This window comes from Jaculus jaculus, chromosome 9, assembly GCF_020740685.1.
Source record: "Jaculus jaculus isolate mJacJac1 chromosome 9, mJacJac1.mat.Y.cur, whole genome shotgun sequence".
In the NCBI taxonomy this organism is placed as follows: Eukaryota; Metazoa; Chordata; class Mammalia; order Rodentia; family Dipodidae; genus Jaculus; species Jaculus jaculus.
The window spans coordinates 113,140,595-113,152,922 of record NC_059110.1 but is presented as its reverse complement, the minus strand read 5'-3'; the positions used below and the strand labels follow the sequence as shown (position 1 = coordinate 113,152,922).

Below are 12,328 nucleotides of genomic sequence, written 5' to 3'. Positions count from 1 at the left end.
GAGGACATTACAATCCTAAACATATATGCATCTAACATGGGGGCTCCCAAATTCGTCAAACAAACACTATTAGAACTAAGGTCACAGATAACACCAAACACAGTGGTGGTGGGTGACTTTAACACCCCACTCTCATCAATTGACAGGTCATCCCGGGAAAGAATAAACAGAGAGGCATCTGGACTAAATGAGGTCATAGAAGGAATGGACTTAACAGATATATACAGGACATTTCATCCAAAGGCTGCAGAATATACATTCTTTTCAGCAGCACATGGAACATTCTCTAAAATAGACCATATATTAGGACACAAAGCAAATCTTAACAAATTCAGGAAAATTGAAATAATTCCTTGCATCCTATCTGACCACAATGGAATTAAACTACAAATCAGTAGCAAGAAAGGCTATAGAGCATACACAAAATCATGGAAACTAAACAATACACTACTAAATGATGAATGGGTCAATGAAGAAATCAAAAAGGAAATCAAAAAATTTATAGAGTCAAATGATAATGAGAACACAACGTACCAAAATCTCTGGGACACAATGAAGGCAGTTCTAAGAGGTAAATTTATAGCCTTGAGTGCCTATATTAAGAAATTAGAAAGGTCGCAAGTAAATGACCTAATGCTTTGCCTTAAAGCCTTGGAAAAAGAAGAACAAGGCAAACCTAAAATCAGTAGACGGGAATAAATAATAAAGATTAGGGCAGAAATTAATGAAATAGAAACAAAAAGAACAATCCAAAGAATTAATGAAACAAAGAATTGGTTCTTTGAAAGGATAAACAAGATTGATAAACCCTTAGCAAATCTGACCAAAAGAAAGAGAGAAGAGACACAAATTAATAAAATCAGAGATGAACAAGGTAACATCACAACAGATGCCAGAGAAATTCAAAAAATCATAGGGACATACTATAAAAGCATATACTCCACAAAGTATGAAAATCTGAAAGAAATGGATGATTTCCTTGATCTATATGACCTACCTAAATTAAATCAAAATGAGATTAATCACTTAAATAGACCTAAAACAAACATGGAGATCCGAACAGTTATCAATAATCTCCCAACTAAAAAAAGCCCAGGCCTGGATGGATTCACTGCTGAATTTTACCAGACTTTTAAGGAAGAGCTAACACCATTGCTTCTTAAGCTTTTCCAGGAAATAGAAAAAGAAGGAATTCTACCAAACTCCTTCTATGAGGCCAGCATCACCCTGATACCAAAACCAGGCAAAGATACAACAAAAAAAGAAAATTACAGACCAATCTCCCTCATGAACATAGATGCAAAAATTCTCAACAAGATATTGGCAAACAGAATACAAGAGTATATCAAAAAGATCATTCGCCCTGACCAAGTAGGCTTTATCCCAGAGATGCAGGGATGGTTCAACATACGCAAATCTATAAATGTAATACATTACATAAACGGGTTGAAGGATAAAAATCACATGATCATCTCATTAGACGCAGAGAAAGCATTTGACAAAATCCAACATCCCTTCATGATAAAAGTCCTACAGAGACTGGGAATAGAAGGAACATATCTCAATATAATAAAGGCTATTTATGACAAGCCTACAGCCAACATATTACTAAATGGGGAAAACCTGGAAGCTTTTCCACTAAAATCAGGAACAAGACAAGGGTGTCCAGTGTCCCCACTTTTATTTAATATACTTTTGGAAGTCTTAGCCATAGCAATAAGGCAAGAGACACACATAAAAGGGATACAAATTGGAACGGAAGAAATCAAGTTATCATTATTTGCAGATGACATGATTCTATACATAAAGGACCCTAGAGCTGATCAAAACCTACAGCAATGTAGCAGGATACAAAATAAATACACAGAAATCAGTAGCCTTCATATATGCTAACAACAAAAACACAGAGGATATAATCAGAGAATCACTCCTGTTCACAATTGCATCAAAAAAAATAAAGTACCTTGGAATAAACCTAACCAAGGAAGTAAAGACTCTATACAATGAGAACTTTAAAACACTCAAGTGAGAAATTGCAGAAGACACTAGAAAGTGGAGAAACATCCCTTGTTCCTGGATTGGAAGAATCAATATTGTGAAAATGGCAATCTTACCTAAAGCAATCTACACATTTAATGCAATCCCTATCAAAATTCCAAAGGCTTTCTTCATGGAAATAGAAAACACAATCCAAAAATTCATTTGGAATCACAAAAAAACCTCGAATATCTAAAATAATACTGAGCAACAAAAAAGAGGCTGGTGGTATCACCATACCTGATTTTAACCTATACTACAGAGCCATAGTAACAAAAACAGCATGGTACTGGCACAAAAACAGACATGTAGATCAGTGGAACAGAATAGAGGACCCAGATGTAAGCCCAAGTAGCTATAGCCACCTGATATTCGATAAAAATGCCAAAAATACTCATTGGAGAAGAGACAGCCTCTTCAGCAAATGGTGTTTTGAAAACTGGATATATATCTGCAGAAGGATGAAAATAGATTCTTCTCTCTCGCCATGCACAAGAATTAAGTCCAAATGGATTAAAGACCTTAACATCAGACCGGAAACTCTGAAACTGCTAGAGGAAAAAGTAGGGGAAACCCTTCAACATATTGGTCTTGGCAAAGACTTTCTGAATACAACCCCAATTGCTCAGGCAATAAAACCACAGATTATAAATGTCTCTGCAAATCATGACCCAACATGTGACTCTGACATTCTTTCCGCCCCCTCTTCCACAAAATTTCCCTGAGCCATGTTGGGTTCATTTTTGGTCTGCTTCAGTGCTGAGGTGTTGGGGGCCTCTGAGGCTCTGGCTCTCTGATTTGGTAGGAGTTGATTTTTCTCTCAATAACTGGGGGCTAACGCCACAATACACGACCCATTTTCATTAACAAGGAGGGTCTAATGGGAAGGGGTAGATCACAGATGAGCCTAAATAATGGTACCAAACTGCCTGTATTTACTGAAAAGAAAACTAATAAATTAAATTTAAAAAAAAAAAACTTTCATTGAGCTATGTGATGCAATTCCATCTGTAAAATATATTAACCTTAACTTTACAACTTAATGAATTTGTATATGAGTTAATGAAGTTTATTCTTGTGTCTTATCTTCCTACATGCATGATACAGATCATTTATAACAGCCTAGAACATCTCCCATGTCACAATGCTGTCAATGTCCACTCTGTCTTGTCCCTCCGGTCTGCCTCTGGTTGATTCTTATAGCAATGAAATGATGAAGTATGTCATTTTAGGTGTCTGGTTCTTCTAATTCAAATGCCTGTGAGATTCATTCATGTTTGGGCATATGTAATTAATTAATTCATTTCACTGTGCACTTTAATTATGTGTCTATGTACAATTTGCTTATTCATTCTCCTGTTGATAAACAATGAACATAAGTACACATCCATCAGTACCCTGAGATCTTCATTTCTACTACATTCTGACTTACGTATCGGATTATCAGTTATTCTAATTTCACCATCATAGGATATATGTGGTGATATCTTATTATGATTTTAATTTGGATTCTCCAAAAGATGAATAATGTTGATCTCTATTCAAATAGCTGTTGCCTAATTGTTATTTCCTCTTCTGAGAAGTGTCAATCAATGATTTTGGTTTAACATTTTATTGTCACATTTGTCTTTCTACATATTTGTAAGTAAAGCTTCACATATTTGACAGATGAGTCCATGCTAAATTCCTTTCTGGTTATATAAATAAATAATGTATAGATAGATATACAGATATATGACAGATATATGGATAGTCTAGCTTGCCCTTTCTATCTCATAATATTGTCTTTTTTCAAGGTAGGTTTCTGCTCTAGCCCAGGCTGACACGGATTCACTATATAGTCCCAGGCTAACCTTGAACTCACAATGATCTTCTTACTTCTGTCTCCAGAGTGCTGGATGAAATGCATGTTCTACTTCACCTGGAAATATTTTCTTTATAGAGGTAGTTTATAATATTGGTTGGCATTTTTATTGACCTTTCTTTTGCATGCAATTTAAGGAAACTGTGAGACTTCATTACTTTGAAAATTTCAAATTATCTTTGCATGTATTTGTGAAGTATAATTTACATAGATGGATTTTTGTATTTGAAACAATCTTCTGTTACTGAAATAAACCTCACTTGGTTAATAAAAATAAATAAATTAAATAAAATAAAACCACAGATTAACCCCTGGGACCTAATGAAATTACAAAGATTTTGCACTGCAAAGGACACAGTGAAAAAAGCAAAGAGGCAACCTTCAGAATGGGAAAAAAATCTTTGCCAGCTATATATCTGATAGAGGATTAATATCTAGGATATACAAAGAGCTCAAAAAATTAAATAATAAGGAATCAAACAAGCCAATCAAAAAATGGGCTATGGAGCTAAATAGAGAGTTCTCAAAGGAAGAAATACGAATGGCATATAAGCATCTAAAAAAATGTTCTACGTCACTAGTCATCAGGGAAATGCAGATTAAAACTACATTGAGATTCCATCTCACTCCTGTCAGATTGGCCACCATCATGAAAACAAATGATCATAAATGTTGGCGGGGATGTGGAAAAAGAGGAACCCTTCTATACTGCTGGTGGGAATGCAATCTGGTCCAGCCATTGTGGAAAACAGTGTGGAGGTTCCTAAAACAGCTAGAGATTGATCTACCATATGACCCAGCTATAGCACTCCTAGGCATATATCCAAAGGACTCATCTCATTTCCTTAGAAGTACGTGCTCAACCATGTTTATTGCTGCTCAATTTATAATTGCTGGGAAATGGAACCAGCCTAGATGTCCCTCAACAGATGAGTGGATAATGAAGATGTGGCACATTTATACAATGGAGTTCTACTCAGCGGTAAAGAAAAATGAAATTATGAAATTTGCAGAAAAATGGATGGACCTGGAAAGTATTATACTAAGTGAGGTAACCCAGGCCCAGAAAGCCAAGCGCCACGTGTTCTCTCTCATATGTGGATCCTAGCTACAGATGACTGGGCTTCTGCGTGAGAATGAAAATACTTAGTAGCAGAGGCCAGTAAGGTAAAAAGGAGACATAAAGGGTAGAGAAAGGAAGGGAGGAGGATACTTAATAGGTTGATATTGTATATATGTAAGTCGAATGATTGAGATGGGGAGGTAATATGATGGAGAATGGAATTTCAAATGGGAAAGTGTGGGGGTGGGGAGGGAGGGAATTACCATGGGATATATTTTATAATCATGGAAAATGTTAATAAAAATTAAAAAAAAACTCATTGTGGATGGTAGGCCCAAGCTGGAAGTGGGGGTTACAGGTCAGTGTTCACTAAGAAATTGAGGAAGAACATAATTAATATACAAGAGTTAGAGAGGAGAGAGATAGAGGGGAGAGGGGGAGAGGGAGGGAGGGAAGATGTAGGAGATTTAGGTTAGTCATGATCCTACCCTCTCCAGTGTCTTGTGGTTCAGGTGTTTCCTGTAAGGGTCTAGTGAAGGTTCAGCCATTTTGGTCTGTCTTTTAGGAAGTAGAATTTTATGGTACCATTGCCATTTGGGTCCAGATTACTGTTTTCCACCCATCGATGCCCTCCCCACCCTCCCCATCCATCCTATTGTCTAGTCCATGAGGTGTTTGCTGGGTATGTAAGGTATCTTGGGTAGATTCAGGTTAGGTGTTGTAGATGAGTGAGACTATGTGTTGATTTTTTTTCTGTGATTGGGTAGGTTCGCTGAGAATGATCTGTTCCAGGTTCAACCATTTTTCCTCAAATTTCTTTATGTCATTTTTTCTTACTGCTGTATAGAATTCCATTGTGTAGATATACCACATCTTTGTTATCTATTCTTCTAATGATGGACATCTGGGTTGATTCCAGCTTTTAGCTATTACGAATTGAGCTGCTATAAACATGGTTGAGCAAATCTCTCTGGCCTTTGGTTTGAAGGTTTTAGGGTAGATGTCCAGTAATGGTATAACTGGGTCTGTTGGTATTTCTATAGTCAGCTTTTTCAGGAGTCTCCATCTTGCTTTCCAAAGTGGTTGTACCATCCTGCATTCCCACCAACAGTGAATGAGTGTCCCTGCTTCTCCACATCCTCACCAGCATTTATTTTCATTTGACTTTTTGATATTGGCTATCCTTATTGGGGTAAGGTGGAATCTCGTAGTTGTTTTAATTTGCATTTCTCTGATGATTAGGGATGATGAACATTTTGTTAAGTGTGTGTTTGCCATTTGTATCTCTTCCTCTGTGAATTGCCTGAGTGGGGTATTTGTCTTCTTATTGTTTAGACTTTTGAGTTCTTTGTAATTTCTAGAGATAAGGCCTCTATCAGTTGGATAACCTGCAAATATTTTCTCCCATTCTGTGGGTATTCTACTGGCTTTGCTTATTATATGCTTGTCTGTAAAGAAACTTTTCAGCTTCATATGATCCCAATGGTTGACTGACTGTTTAAGAACTTGAGCCACTGGGGTTTTGTTCAGGAAGTCTTTTTCCATTACTATATCATGGAAAGTACTTCCTAAATTTTCTTCCAGTAGTATTCGAGTTTCTGGTCTTATGTTGAGGTCTTTGTTCCATTTGGATTTGAGTGTATTTCACCAAGAGAGCTAAGATCTGTGACAGTTCCCTTGACATAAGTCATGGGACAAGGACATGCTCTCATAGGCTTCCCTTTCTCGTGCCAGTGGTCGTTCACATTCACAACCACCTGACTCGTTATGAAGGAGCCACCAGACTCACTCAGCTTTATCCTCCTGGGTAACCAGAAACAATTAAGGGCATGGAAAAATATAAATGCAGGTAGGTACAAGATGTGCCACCAAAATAATACTGGAACATACAGAATCACGACACACAATGTCATGTGACAGTTCTCTGGGTAGAACCTAAGGCAGGAAAGAACCTTAGCAGGTGGTTCACCTACAGCTGACACTGAGTCCTAACACAGCAGGAAAAGGAATCATGTTTTCCACCCACCTAGAAATTTTAACCACAACAGGAAACTTGCCTACTTTGATAATCACCTTTTTATCAACACAAACACTAACAGGGAAAGAATGCAGCATGTGAGGACAGCAGCCCCTTAGCAGGGTATAAAAGGGGATGCAGGGTAGGGAGACTTCCAGACCTTCCAACCCACCTGATTGGAAACCCACCCAAACCTCACCAACCTCAGACACCATGTGCAACTCCTGTTGTGGCTCCGTCTGCTCTGAGCAGGGCTGTGGCCAGGAGGCCTGCTGCCAGCCCAGCTGCATGCAGACCACCTGCTGCAGGACCACCTGCTGCAGACCCCAGTGCTGCATCTCCAGCTGCTGCCGCCCCACCTGCTGCAGGCCCCAGTGCTGCATCTCCAGCTGCTGCCGCCCCACCTGCTGCAGACCCCAGTGCTGCATCTCCAGCTGCTGCCGCCCCACCTGCTGCAGGCCCCAGTGCTGCATCTCCAGCTGCTGCCGCCCCACCTGCTGCAGGCCCCAGTGCTGCATCTCCAGCTGCTGCCCCCCCACCTGCTGCAGACCCCAGTGCTGCATCTCCAGCTGCTGCCGCCCCACCTGCTGCAGGCCCCAGTGCTGCATCTCCAGCTGCTGCCGCCCCACCTGCTGCAGACCCCAGTGCTGCATCTCCAGCTGCTGCCGCCCCACCTGCTGCAGACCCCAGTGCTGCATCTCCAGCTGCTGCCGCCCCACCTGCTCTAGCTGTTCTTGCTGCTGAGTGCTCACTCACTCCTGTTCTTCATCAACCACCATTCCTGATGTAGACCATGTGTCACAAAAAGTCCCAAGAGGACTACACTAACACCTTCATTCCAACTGAGATTAAATTTGGCCTCCAAAGATCCTATCTATCCTGACTCCTGCCTTCTGATCATCCTTCTCACCTAAAATGAACATGAATTTGAACTTTGTATAAAATTTGTAAATTATCCCTTTATTGCTGTGGAATAATTTGCTTTCTGCTATATTTCCAAAAGTGGACATATCTTTACGTCTTACATAAATAAAAATCCTAAGATACATAAATATGAAGATATCATGGTTCCATATTTCTCTTTCTCAAGTTGCTGCCATTGTCCCTAACTTATGTTTAGCTCACCTCTAATTGATGGATTGGTTATAGTAGCTGGTTTTAGGTGTTCCCACTCTGGTCTCTCTTGCATCCTCCTCTTAATATAGAAGGATTTTCCCATAGCAATCACAAGTGACTCCCTCATTGATACTTCCTTATGAGAATGAGTCCAGTCTCCAAAGAAATTGCTCCTTCCTTTTCCTGAGTCATCAGGATTGTCCACTCATATCCAAAGCCCATAGTGATAGTGACCATAACTTATTCCAGGAGATCCTATGAACTGTTCCCCAGAGTCTAATTGCCCCTGGAGCTAAAACTGTGATGTCCATAGAGACTGAATATATGTGAAAGATCCCCGGGCTTAGTCTGTGAAAAGATTATCATTTCTCCAATTAGCTCTACCTCCACATTCTGAGCCCAGAATGATAGTGATAATAACTTCCTCCAAGAGATCCATCAGAGGGCTGGAGAGATGGCTTAATGGTTTAGCACTTGCCTGTGAAGCCTAAGGACCCTGGTTCCAGGCTCAATCCCCCAGAATCCATATTAGCCAGATGTACAAGTGGGTACATGCATCTGGAATTCGTTTGCAGTGGCTGGATGCCCTGGCACACCCATTCTCTCTGTCTTTCTTTCTGCCTCTTTCTCTCTCTGTCTGTGACTCTCAAATAAACAAATAAAACTTTAGAAAAAAGAGACCCACCAGAGTCCTGTTGCCCCTGGAGCCAAGACTTTGATAGCCATAGAGCTTGGATATATAAAAAGGAAGCTCATGTTTTTCCCCATGGATCACCAAGAGTGTAGTTGAGTAAGGTAGCTCATATTTTGATGCACTCGTGTTCTGTATTAATGAATTCTAGTTATTGAGGTCAAGCAATCACACAATCCTTATTGTTTCAAAGTGTGTATCCTGAGAACAGTGCTCTACCCTCACATGAAGCTATTTCAAAGGTGGCAACTCAGCCGTGGCTTCAAGAAGTGTTCCATATTATAGTCTTGAAGGCCGATCAAGTATTGAACAGAGATATCATGTTATCTCTAGGTTAAACTCTAGAACATAGCACTGATGTTACAGCACCTAGAATCCTTGTCAGATTTACCTGCTGTCTTCTGAAGCACACGTTCTGACTGAGGTAGCCACAGTATTCATTTTCCTGTTCATCAGAATTTGCATGATGCCATCAATGTTATGAATGACTATGGCATTCTGCAGTGTTCAAACGTCTACATTCCATTGAAATATGTTGTGACAATAATGATAATTAACATAGATATGAATCAAGACAGTGAGTTTTTATTGCTGCAGTTCCCAAGTGATCTAGATACACATCTGTCTATTCTTGCTTTGTGATCCATCTGCTTTTGTTGCTTTAGACAATGAGTCCTAAAGAAATATAATGGACTTACCTCCATTTCCCACGTGTGTGTGTGTGTGTGTGGTGTAGTGTAGTGTATGCACGTGTCATTGCCCATCCAGTCTCGCAGAGCATACTCACTAGTTGTGGCAAGAGCTGAGTATTCATTATCCTGCTCCTGGACTCTGACATCCATTCTTATTTGAGCCAGAGTCTCTTACTGATCTGGGAGCTTATCACTACTCCCCAACAATATCAGGTGATTCTCACAATTCTCCCCAGTAGAACTGGGGTTATAGACGTGAATGGACACACACCACAGTGATTTAACTCTCATGGTCTGTCAAGCATCCTCAGGCCTTCATACAAAGACAGTCTTTTTACCACTGAACCATTTCTTTAATCCAACTCCCCTACATGAAGTTAGCTCTAATTGTTGCTTTATTTATTTACTTATTTTTCTTTTGGTAAGGTTTCACTGTAGCCCAGGCTGACCTGAAATTCACTCTAGTCTCAGAACTCATGGAGATCCTCCTACCTCTGCCTCCCAGCTCTGATTATTTTGGTTAACTCATCTTGGGATGGTGGTGAGGGTTATGTAGTCCCATTGGCTTCATGTGGCTTTTTGTGTTATAATGTTCCTAACTCCATAGTTCAGGTAAAGAAGGTGTTGTGGTTCAAATCTGTGAACTGGGTAAATGACTGTCAGCCGTGCCTATGCACCTAATGTACAGAATATGAGAATGATATGGAGGAAGTCACATTCATTTTCTGCCCATCACTGTCAGATTCCAACAGGTCTCTATTGGTATTTTCTTATCCAGTTTTCAATGTCACCTCTGACTTATTATCCAAATGTACACCAGCAGTCATAAGCACCTTTAGAAGATGGAAGAAGTTATTATAACATATACTTGTTATGGTCCTTTAATATGGAGGGCTGGTGTGTGTGTGTGTGTGTGTGTGTGTGTGTGTGTGTGTGTGTGTGTTTTTGATTTGTCACAGATCTATAAATTATATAAGAGTTAGGATTCTGAGGAATAGATGACATGTTCCATTGGAACAACTCATCTCAGACTCTTGTTCATTTATTTTGAGCTTTTGAAAATATATATACATATGCATACACATACACCCTGACATAGACACAAATAAATAGAGCTTGATGTTCTGTTCATGCTACATTTGTCTGCCTACAACCTACCATGAGGAACATCAAATGCTTTCACTGACTGATACCCATATGTTCATTTAAAGTGACAAAAGACACTTCCCCAGTTGTCAAATCTAATGTGTCCATGAAATATTTATGCCTGCATTCATTCACTTAGTTAAGTGGTTCCTTCTGAGCTCTTTTTCTCTCCAATATTATTGTAACTATTTCAGCTGGAGAGCTAAGACCTTTGACAGTTTCCTTAACATAATTCATGCAACAAGAACATGTTCTAATAGACTTCCCTTTCTCGTGCCAGTGGTTGTTCACATTCACAACCACCTGACTCGTTATGAATGAGCCACCAGACTCATGCAGCTTTATCCTCCCGTGTAACCAGAAACAATTAAGGGCATGGAAAGATATAATTAGAGGTAAGCATAAGATTGCCACCAAAATGACAGTGAAACACACAGAATCACGATGCACACACTCATGTGACAGCTCTCTGTGAAGAAGCTAAGGCAGGAAAGACCTTTAGGTGGTTCAACAAGAGCTGACACTAAGTCCTAACACAGCAGGAAAAGGAAGCATATTTTCCACCCATCATGAAATTTTAACCAGAATAGGAAACTTGCCTCATTGGATAATCACCTATTTATCAACACAAACAATAACAGGGAAAAATTACTGCATGCGAGGGCAGAGGGCCCTTAGCAGGGTATAAGAAGAGATGCAGGGCTGGGAGACTTCCAGACCTTCCAACCCACCTGATTGGAAACCCACCCAGAACCTCGCCAACCTCAGACACCATGTGCAACTCCTGTTGTGGCTCCGTCTGCTCTGAGCAGGGCTGTGGCCAGGAGGCCTGCTGCCAGCCCAGCTGCATGCAGACCACCTGCTGCAGGACCACCTGCTGCCGCCCCAGCTGCTGCGTGTCCAGCTGCTGCCGCCCCAGCTGCTGCATGTCCAGCTGCTGCAGGCCCCAGAGCTGCCAGTCTGTGTGCTGCCAGCCCACCTGCTGCCGCCCCAGCTGCTGCATCTCCAGCTGTTGCCGCCCCACCTGCTGCAGACCCCAGTGCTGCATCTCCAGCTGCTGCCGCCCCACCTGCTGCAGACCCCAGTGCTGCATCTCCAGCTGCTGCCGCCCCACCTGCTGCAGGCCCCAGTGCTGCATCTCCAGCTGCTGCCGCCCCACCTGCTGCAGGCCCCAGTGCTGCATCTCCAGCTGCTGCCGCCCCACCTGCTGCAGACCCCAGTGCTGCATCTCCAGCTGCTGCCCCCCCCACCTGCTGCAGACCCCAGTGCTGCATCTCCAGCTGCTGCCGCCCCACCTGCTGCAGACCCCAGTGCTGCATCTCCAGCTGCTGCCGCCCCACCTGCTGCAGACCCCAGTGCTGCATCTCCAGCTGCTGCCGCCCCACCTGCTCTAGCTGTTCTTGCTGCTGAGTGCTCACTCACTCCTGTTCTTCATCAACCACCATTCCTGATGTAGACCATGTGTCACAAAAAGTCCCAAGAGGACTACACTAACACCTTCATTCCAACTGAGATTAAATTTGGCCTCCAAAGATCCTATCTATCCTGACTCCTGCCTTCTGATCATCCTTCTCACCTAAAATGAACATGAATTTGAACTTTGTATAAAATTTGTAAATTATCCCTTTATTGCTGTGGAATAATTTGCTTTCTGCTATATTTCCAAAAGTGGACATATCTTTACGTCTTACATAAATAAAAA

General features: G+C 41.2%; 2 protein-coding genes across 4 annotated transcripts; both read left to right on the top strand.

The window, feature by feature from the left end:
- Positions 1 to 7,194: 7,194 nt before the first annotated feature.
- Positions 7,195 to 7,725, top strand: LOC123463492 (keratin-associated protein 4-2-like). 2 transcript variants are annotated; one of them, XM_045159466.1, is made up of 2 exons: positions 7,195 to 7,490; positions 7,596 to 7,725. In XM_045159466.1, exons 1-2 carry the CDS (start codon positions 7,195 to 7,197, stop codon positions 7,723 to 7,725), a joined length of 426 nt encoding a protein of 141 aa, XP_045015401.1. The 2 variants fall into 2 exon arrangements, with proteins under 2 accessions (XP_045015401.1, XP_045015400.1); XM_045159465.1 differs by having other exon boundaries at positions 7,195 to 7,725.
- A 3,674-nt stretch (positions 7,726 to 11,399) lies between these two features.
- On the top strand, positions 11,400 to 12,036 carry LOC123463491 (keratin-associated protein 4-2-like). 2 transcript variants are annotated; one of them, XM_045159460.1, is made up of 2 exons: positions 11,400 to 11,710; positions 11,907 to 12,036. In XM_045159460.1, exons 1-2 carry the CDS (start codon positions 11,400 to 11,402, stop codon positions 12,034 to 12,036), a joined length of 441 nt encoding a protein of 146 aa, XP_045015395.1. The 2 variants fall into 2 exon arrangements, with proteins under 2 accessions (XP_045015395.1, XP_045015394.1); XM_045159459.1 differs by having other exon boundaries at positions 11,400 to 11,840; positions 11,872 to 12,036.
- The last annotated feature ends 292 nt before the right edge of the window (positions 12,037 to 12,328 follow it).

What these genes read in the sequence shown, in the direction of transcription:
- LOC123463492 (XM_045159465.1), top strand. Translation starts at nt 7,195, where the DNA reads ATGTGCAACTCCTGTTGTGGCTCCGTCTGCTCTGAGCAGGGCTGTGGC.
- LOC123463491 (XM_045159459.1), top strand. Translation starts at nt 11,400, where the DNA reads ATGTGCAACTCCTGTTGTGGCTCCGTCTGCTCTGAGCAGGGCTGTGGC. An exon ending in GCCGCCCCACCTGCTGCAGA is followed by an intron (nt 11,841 to 11,871) that starts CCCCAGTGCTGC and finishes GCTGCTGCCCCC; the next exon opens with CCCACCTGCTGCAGACCCCA.